Source organism: Nannobrachium achirus (genome assembly GCF_963921795.1).
Source record: "Nannobrachium achirus genome assembly, chromosome: 18".
NCBI classification, from domain to species: Eukaryota; Metazoa; Chordata; class Actinopteri; order Myctophiformes; family Myctophidae; genus Nannobrachium; species Nannobrachium achirus.
Window position 1 is genome coordinate 6,487,585 of NC_137825.1, and position 9,798 is coordinate 6,497,382.

Below are 9,798 nucleotides of genomic sequence, written 5' to 3' on the forward strand. Positions count from 1 at the left end.
GAAATTCTTGCCCTGTATCTAACCCAATTTCCAGGCCAATGGTTGAATGGTTGTTATATATATATATATATATATATACAGTATATATACAGTATATAACAACCATTCGGCGCAAATAACGAGTCTCTTACTGCTATGTGCAAGGCCCAAAGACAATAAATCATAGAATGGTGATAGAATGGGGGCACGGTGGTACAGTTGTTAGTGCTGTCGCCTTACAGCTAGAAGGTCCTGACTGAGTTTGATTCCCGCCGGGGGACGCTGTGGGTGCTGGGGGCGTGTTCCCTCCTCTGATAAAATGGTGAATGGTGCATTTATATAGCGCTTTTATCCAAAGCGCTTTACATAGATTGTGCATTACATTCACCCATTCACGCACACATTCATACACCGGTGGTGGAGGAAACCATGCAAGGCACCAACCTGCTCACCGGGAGCAATTAGGGGTTCAGAGTCTTGCTCAAGGACTCTTCGACATTAACTCAGGGGGAGCCCGGATTCGAACTGGGAACCCTTCGTGCTCTAATAACGGTTTCTCTACCCCTGAGCCATGCCCTCCACACAGAAAAGGCCCTTTCGCCAACCACACCTAGGGTGTGGGCACTGATGTGTGTGTGTGGCTCCTACTCTGTGGGCAAGGAGAAGGTGTTTCTGGGTAAGTGAATGCAGCGACCTTAAGCAATGCTACGGCAACGGCAGATGACAACAGTAACCGGAAATGATCCGCGCTCGATAGATAAACCTGCCGTCGCCGCAGCCGTCTACTACGGCAGAAGGTCCCTTCCCACATATCGCCTACTCCGTCTGCTGCGTGTAGGCGTGGCCATGGGAACCAAAGCGTTCAGTGAAAGGGGTGGGAACTTGTCGCGGCTGAGGCTTTGCTTAACCATTTTGACCGCTACGGCGATTACGTCATAGCAGTCGTAGTCCACCTGGCGTTGCCGTCCTGAAAATCATCTAGCTTAAAGTCTCTAATGCTGGTGTGTGGCTGATACTCAGGAGTTCATGGCCATGTTGACTTGAGCTGGACAGGCCATGCCAGGCTAGTGGAGAAAAGCTGAAATGACGGAGGGAAATACATAACAGAGATATCAATGAGAAGCAATCAATCACCTTTTATCAAAAACACACTACTGTACGGGGTCAAATTAAACTCTCACCATCCATGCCAGCGGAATAAATAACCGGAGGGGACATTTATTCATTCAGTAGAAAGACATTTTTATTGCTTTTATTGCCGTCACCGTTTTACACCGTTAAACATATACTTATGAAAAGGCCCCAACGTTAATAACACATGGCGCTTTGGATGTTAGGCTCCTCCCCCCCCCCCCCCTCTAGAACAGTGGTTCTCAACCTGTGTGTCGGGAGTCTCGGGACCCCGAAGGGGAGTCCCCAAATTATTTTGAGGGGTCCCCTGATGATTAACTTAATGTGAAACATTGTTTTCTCTCTCAACAGTAAACAAACCAACATAAAGTTTAAGTGTATAGAGGGTATCTGCACATTTCAAAATTGAAAATGTAAGGACTTTTTAATACCTCTAAAATGACAAATTAAACACTGGCCAAATTGTCAAATATTAGAGGTAGAAATTGTGAAAATAGCAGATCTACATTCTCTACAATAGCAGATCTACATGCTCACAACGCCTCGCGCTGCGAGGCGTTGTGAGCATGTAAATCTGCTATTTTCACAATAGAACACAAAATGTAATGCCTCAACTCTTAGTGCTCGTCAGGTTGGGGGTCCCCAGTTAAAATATGATTATCTTGGGGGTCACGGCCTGAAAAGGTTGAGAACCGCTGCTCTAGAACCTCACGTACCAAGTAAACAAAAAAAAAAAAACACAACAGCCTCTCAATTCAATTTGAGAGAGATATATTACTGTAATATCCATTACCCAACAACATACAAACAACTCATTACAGTACCTCTGCATTGCTAGCATTTCCCTTTGGGTCATAAAAATGGCTGACACATAAACACTTAATAAAACATACATACATAATAAAGCAGCACAAGCTTTGTGTTGTTATTATAAACACAGTTACTCAGTAACATGTTTGTTTGTTGCAGTCGTTATCGTTCAAATTGCATAATTTTACAGTTTTGCTTTCAGCAGTGACATTGTACTAGCATGAGACATGATATTCATTTTATACCCCATTTTTCACCCGGTGTTTATTATCTAATGTAATCCTGGGCGTTACAGTCCCTCTGCCAACCTGGGGAGAGCAACAGACTCGGTTAAAGAAACACAGGATAAGATGTTGATTTCCTTTGTGCAGGCACATGCAAAAGAGGTTGTGCGTCAACAATAATGCTTTCTCAGAGTGGAGATTTGTTTTTACTAAATGAATTCGTCCGATTAATCACTCAAGCCCTATTCAATTAACCACTTAAGTTCGGTGGGCCAATCAGAGACAGGCGAGGGCGGGTCTTTTTGCAAATGGAGATGCAGAACAGAAACACGTGGCTAGGTGAGACCAGGCCCCCAGAACCACGGTGGAGCGTTGAAGCAGCCTTATGGTGCAGTTTAACAGGAAGCCACGGTCGGCCGTATTTTCCAGAAGTGAATTATTTGTCAATTGGACCTGGCAACTGCTGGCGATAGCAGGCGATAGGGCATTCACGAAAATATTCGAATATTCTAATATCAAAGTCACTATTCGACGTTGTTCACCGAAGTCGAATATTCGCTTATTTTATTATTTTTATTGTTTGTATACACATATTTCTTCATAGTTTATAAAGCTTGGCTAGATAGGAAGTCATAAGAACCCTGACAAGCACTTGGAATTGTAGGTATTACATTTAATGTGACTCGGTTCCACAGATCTACATGCTCACAACGCCTCGCGTTGCGAGGCGTGAGCATGTAGATCTGCTATTTTCACAATGTTCGCCTCTTGCTTACTTAATATTTGACAGTTTGAACAGTTTGGCCTGTCCTGTCGAATATTCGAATACTTTGAGGTCGAATAATTCGAATACTAAAAATCACTATTGGTGAATGCCCTAGCAGGCGATGAGGCGACGTGGCCCAAAAACATGAAAATTGCTCATCTTTTGGACGACATCACCCAGAGTCGCCAACTGTTAAAACGCCCTTTTCGGTGCCAATTCTGTGTGCTTGAAACGCCACTGAGCAACTTGCACTGAAATGAATAGCTGAGGGGCGGGGCAGGCTGTCCGTCCTCTATAATATATTACCTCTATGGGTGAGACTAGCAGAGGTCGACTTGCAGTACAGACTGCGTCCTACTGCGCACACACATGCAAGCGCGCGCGCGCGGCGCTGGGGAAGGCTAGCATCATCAACTGCCTTCTCCATCTGTTGGTGTAACTCTGAGTGTGTGCACAAATGGAACCAAATCCAAATGGACCCTTGTGGGTCTACTTGGTTCCATAAGGGTCCTTTTGGTTCCATTTGTGCACACACTCAGAGTTACAAGTGAATACATTTAAAAACAGAGGCACTTAATTTGTTCATTGTTTCTGCATATCATCGCTGTGTGGTGGAGACCTTTAATGTACCCCCAAAAACCTTACTTTCCCATAAAAGGACAAAAAAATAACCTTTAGTTTAACGGATTAGAAGATAATACTTTTCATTTGTTCAATATTTATTTCAAAATGTTTAGGACGATTCATACATTTGCTTTACAAATATCGGAGATTACAATGTTTTGGCCGGACTGCAACGATATGGCAAAGGAGTTATACGTGTGTCTTTTCCAGTCTAAAAGGACCAGTTATACTGTATCTATACTGTATGAACCAGACCTCAAATATCATTACAAAATGAGTGCTTAGGGCAAGCAGTGTTCTTCTTTTAGCTACATAATTCTTTTGCAAACAATATAATACATGAACCAACTCTCCTTGTGAACCATCGTTTGTGAAAATATAATTACTTTATAATGTTGTGCTGTTATGGCTAAATGTAAACATTTATGACCCTATACTAGGACTGGGCAATTTACCTAAAATATATACTATATGGAAAGAAAACAATATTTTAAACCAATGACACCTTAATGTTGAACATAGGCTAATCGAATAATCGAGAAGCAGTTATTTTCTTAATATATATTTTAAACATTTCTTACTAACAAATGGACATGGAAAAACTTGAATAGATTTCTATAATGGACTAAAATCATTGGAAATCGACTAAACAGTGTATCATACTTTGCTGTGCAATGATGTTGTAAGATAACAATGGTGGCGTAAGAGAATAACCGATCTACAAGCTCACAATGTGTCGCATAGTGACGTGTGGTGAGCTTGTAGGTCTGCTACAGCCAACAACCCACTCCCTCCCATGGTAAATGGCTTACTTTTCTTTTCTTAAAAAAATAGTAATTGTTCAATAAATGGTAATAGAGGCAAAATGGTAATAGAAGGGCTACAGTAGATTGATTACATCCATGGTACCGATATTCAAGGTAAGTTAGGTTGCAACCTTACTGTGTACAAAAACTAACTACCATGACTATTGTGTATGTACCCTTCTATTTAATCCTTTTGGGCATGTTGATGTTGTCATCTGCCCATTTGGTCAAAAGAAAATGGTTGAATAGAAGTCATATTTTGGGACCATCGCTCCATTGTTCACAATGGTTTGTAATGCAGGTTGCTATCCCAGGAAGTCATGTGATCCAAGATGGCTGCAGTGTGAATATGGTCTATCTATGCAATCCTCGGCAGTAAAATGGCTTCATCTCGAGAATCTATCTCCAGATCGCGTCGATCGTCGAGTAACGCTTTTTTCCGTATCTAAGCGACGGACAGTTAAGGTAACAATTATTCTTGTTCGATCGATATTACAACATAGTGAATTTCCACAACATGGACTCGTGGCAACAGACCGTGGCTTCTGTGGGTCTTCAAAATAAGATACAATCAATGGAAAAAATCACTGGCAGAAGGTATCGAAATAATGAATTATAAATAAAGCACCCAATGTGTTAATATAAGACAATACTTTGGTACAGTTACATATTAGAAAATATATATGATCCATCTGTGTGTTTGTGCATAGATAAAAGCCTCTACTCTCACATTCCTGGCATCATGTCAGAACACATGCCAACACCCACACGCTCACAATATGCTCCTTTCTCTGCTCCAGGAGTCCCAAACCTGACATCATTTTAATGGGCAACGTAGGAAGGGGAGCCATCTAAGAGGCATAATAATATAATACAATAATCGTAGCCACATTCGGGCAAGCGCACACCCTCCCTGCGTTCTCATTGGCTGAATGCAAGACTGAGAAAACATGGACAGCGACATTACTTTTACAACAAATGCGATGGAGGCGTCCGTCTCAGGCGACCTTGATCCACGTGAGACACCGCAGAGCGAGCGGTAGCGAGCGAGTCGCCGTGTCGGGCGTGGCGAAGGCCGCATGAGCCGACTCAGTGCCATTAGACCTCTGGCCAATCACAGCGCGTCTTTTCCAGGACTTGCCTGAACGCCGCTATCATCCACTATCACGCATCTTCAGAGCGTGGACAGGCACGTGCGGGCCGTAACCGCGACAGAGCATCTCGATTAAAGAAAAACAACCGTTCAGTACAAAAGCTGATTAATTTTGTTGTTAATTTTGGCCTGGCTTGGGAAACCAATTCCGCCTGAATTTATTTATTTATTTTCACTGAAAGAAATTAGGTTAGCCGATCTACAAGTTGTAGATTGAAAAAAAAAGAAAAGAAAAAGAAAGTAAAATAATGCAAAAGAAAAAAAATAAATTACATTATGAATGGCGTGGTTGCATAAGAGGAAACAGATCAATCAGATTAATCTGCAAATAAGAAAATGTGCAATAAATATGTATAAAATAAGTGAATTTGAGGTTAAATGTGAACGCTAGGCGGTGGCGACTGGCATCCCCTGGTACCCCAGGTGAGCACGTTAAAGGCCCTTTCCCACTTGGCGCGATAACGATACAAAAAATATCGTTTTCAATTGAAGTGAATGGTAGCGTCCTCACCACAACTATAAAGCCGTCATAACTGACGTGAACGCCGACATATCGATATCTTTATCGCGTCCGGTGGGAATGAGCCTTAAGACTTTACTTGACTGTACTTCAGACAGGTTTCAGAAGGCGTGGCTCATCTCCACGGTGACCTCGGGGTCCTCCGCGGCGGCGGCGGAGGTCGCTCCGGCGGCGGTGAATCGCAGCGGCTGCGAGAAGGAGGCGGCCTTCATCATGCAGGCTCCGCCCCCGGCCAGGCAGCAGTACACCCACACACTCAGCGACAGCACCGGGGCGGGGCCAACGCCCGAGGAGGAGGAGGAGGCGGGAGCCTCGCCGGGGACCAATGGGAGCCGGGTGGAGACGGAGAGGGGCTCCGATAGGCTGGAGATGTCCCCGGTGACCACTCCCCCGCCGCTCTCCAGCAGCCAATCGTTGCCTGGGAGGGTGAAATGGGGTTTTAAAGAGCACATCATCATCAGTATCAAGCCAAGCTGATTTCAAAAGCCGGGGTGAAATGAAAAGAATTTGTGTTTCACACTCACTTTGTTCAGCGTCACAGCGTCATCAGTATTATTTATTAATCCATTTATTTATCAGGGACAAAGCACATTAAAGGAGCTATAGTCAACTTTTTCTTGAAAAACGGATGCTAAATTAAAAATAATGTTCGAAAATATTTTATAAAAAAAAACATGCTTCATATATGTGTTTCTGTTCAAAAATGTCCACAAAAAGCGTAAAATAATGATAAAATAATCACTTTGGCCTTTGTAAGACCGACACTTTGTTACATCCTAGCCTATTCTTATTTTTTATAAAATATTTTTGAAACGTTATTTTTATTTTAGCATCTGTTTTTCAAGAAAAAGTTGACTATAGCTCCTTTAACTCTGTTACTGCTATGAACAAGCGGGCTTGTCCGTTTATTCAAGTAGTGCACGGCCATGAACGAGCGGCCGTTCATTCGTTCTTCACCCTGTCTAAGCACTGTGAGCAGATGAGGGGGGTCCCTGACTGAGCACTGTGAGCAGATGAGGGGGGGTCCCTGACTGAGCACTGTGAGCAGATGAGGGGGGGTCCCTGACTGAGCACTGTGAGCAGATGAGGGGGGGTCCCTGTCTGAGCACTGTGAGCAGATGAGGGGGGGTCCCTGACTGAGCACTGTGAGCAGATGAGGGGGGGTCCCTGTCTGAGCACTGTGAGCAGATGAGGGGTGGTCCCTGACTGAGCACTGTGAGCAGATGAGGGGGGGGGGTCCCTGACTGAGCACTGTGAGCAGATGAGGGGGGGTCCCTGACTGAGCACTGTGAGCAGATGAGGGGGGGTCCCTGACTGAGCACTGTGAGCAGATGAGGGGGGGGGGTCCCTGACTGAGCACTGTGAGCAGATGAGGGGGGGGGGTCCCTGACTGAGCACTGTGAGCAGATGAGGGGGGGGGTCCCTGACTGAGCACTGTGAGCAGATGAGGGGGGGTCCCTGACTGAGCACTGTGAGCAGATGAGGGGGGGGGTCCCTGACTGAGCACTGTGAGCAGATGAGGGGGGGGGTCCCTGACTGAGCACTGTGAGCAGATGAGGGGGGGTCCCTGACTGAGCACTGTGAGCAGATGAGGGGGGGGTCCCTGACTGAGCACTGTGAGCAGATGAGGGGGGGGTCCCTGACTGAGCACTGTGAGCAGATGAGGGGGGGGTCCCTGACTGAGCACTGTGAGCAGATGAGGGGGGGGTCCCTGACTGAGCACTGTGAGCAGATGAGGGGGGGTCCCTGACTGAGCACTGTGAGCAGATGAGGGGGGTCCCTGTCTGAGCAACCCTAGGGCACCTGAATAAAATGTGCAAATACACGTGGATTTAACTGGATGTAAGTTCCGTTTTTGTGCACAAATCAATGGAATGCATTTTTTTCTTGAAAATTATATAGGTTCGGGATTTTGTATCCAGTTATTACACTGGCCCGGCACACATGCACGTGTAACGCTCGGGATTCGAACTCGGGCCTCCCGTGTGAAGGTCCAACACCTAAACAACTAGAGTCTAGTGGTCTAGTGACTAGACCAAAGACCAAAGGGACATCCCTGTGGATCAGGGGAGATACTAGACTTGTGAGGCCATCAGGCTGAGGCAGTGAGTCACTCGCACACGCACACAAGTGCACACACTACTGCGCGCACGCACACACAACACATTGAACATTGGAGTCCTCTGCAGTGAAAAGGTGGGTCTTTGGCATGCTTTTAAATGTCCCCATGCCCATGGTGTGTGCCAATGCTGTGCCATGGTGGTTTCAATGGCTGTAGTGTGCAGTATTCTATCTTTACTGTGAGAGGGAGAGGCACGCCTGGCAGCCTGGCACAGCTCTGGGCACACGCTACCATTTACCAGTGACTGGAGTCAACCAGGGGGGACTGGTGACAGCAGAGATGTATGGGCAATATAATCAATATCGCAATATATATGGCAATATTTTATTTCCCAATACTTATCGATGCTCCAGGCCTGTGGTGTCAGTTCAGAAAAAGCTAAGGTATGGCAACATGACTGGTGTCTTGCGCGCGTGCAAGACACCAGTCGTGTTGCCATACCCTGTTTCTACGGTTTCTTGGGCTGGATATGGCAGCCTGGAACGGTTGTTCAAGTGCAGCTAAACTTGGCATGTTAGTAAACGTGCCACAATTAACAATAATGAATTGCACCTGTGCAGCTGACCTGCGGAACCTGGGAATATTCCATTTTGTCAAGATGGGGAGAATAAAAGTGTGGAGAATATAATTATGATACCTTGTTAAAGTGACCATTTTGTTAAATATTGCATTTGTAGTTATTTTACTATAATCTAACAACATAATAACCAGCACAGATAGACGAAGAGACATTCAGGGATTTATATTTAAAAGTAACTTTTACGTTTTCCCCCCTGGACCCAGGGTATGGCAGCTGCGCATACCCCTGCCATACCCAATTGACGCCCCTGCTCCAGGCCAGGGGTATAGGCAACCTTAGGCATGGGTGCACAGGGGAGGGAGATCAGCATATTTTCAGATGGCGGTCCATGGCCAAGTACATATTCATTTAGCCATGGATTCATCATTGACACAAAACAAACTTTGGGAACGGCTCTCTCAAAGAGAAGTATTTAAAGATGAAGTGCATTAAGTATGCCTGGTTGTCTTGGTGGGTGGCACTGGTGACCCAGCTGAAGTTAGCCACACCCACAGTGTTGGGTGAATGGTAAAAGGGGAGGGGATGATTACCTCCAGATAGAGTGAAGTCACTCTATCTGTGTTTTTGGCACTTTTGACCCACAAGGTGTCAGCCTCCAGGAAGAAACCCCAAATGCAAAGGGAATACATAATTGCTCATAACAACCACACCAGGGGGTCTAATGAAGTACTGTCAACCTCCTGGACACATGAAAACCAAAAAAAGTACTAAACGATGGCACCGCCTCTTTAAGCAGAGCGATTACAATAAAAAAAAGCAGAATAAACAGCAGTAAACATCAGTTCAGGGCCGTCACGCACCACCAGCGGTGATCCATTAACATTCCTGTCTGCGATGGGGATCACAGCACAATGTCAACTAGAGTAAGCCTCCACACAGGATAATTACGTAACGGCCATCGTCTCTTATCAGAACCTTTCTAAAAATACACCCCGGCGATTAGACACCCCCCAGGGGCGTCACACCCCATAGCCTGGGCCCTGGGTACAAGGATTCACTGCCGGGGGGCCCCCCACTGAATGTTCTTCATAGGGGGAGGAGGAGGGGGGTTTAACCCATTTAGACTGGGAACGCGTTATTACG

General features: G+C 45.5%; 1 protein-coding gene across 1 annotated transcript in view; it reads right to left on the minus strand.

Moving 5' to 3' along the window:
- Positions 1–6,114: 6,114 nt before the first annotated feature.
- nhlrc2 (NHL repeat containing 2) overlaps positions 6,115–9,798 on the minus strand; it is a gene marked incomplete at both ends in the record, with an annotated part of 33,568 nt that continues 29,884 nt past the window's right edge. Inside the window, one exon of the mRNA XM_080747008.1 lies at positions 6,115–6,431. Within this exon, the coding sequence (XP_080603134.1) occupies positions 6,115–6,431 (317 nt within the window). The remainder of the gene's footprint in view (positions 6,432–9,798) is intronic.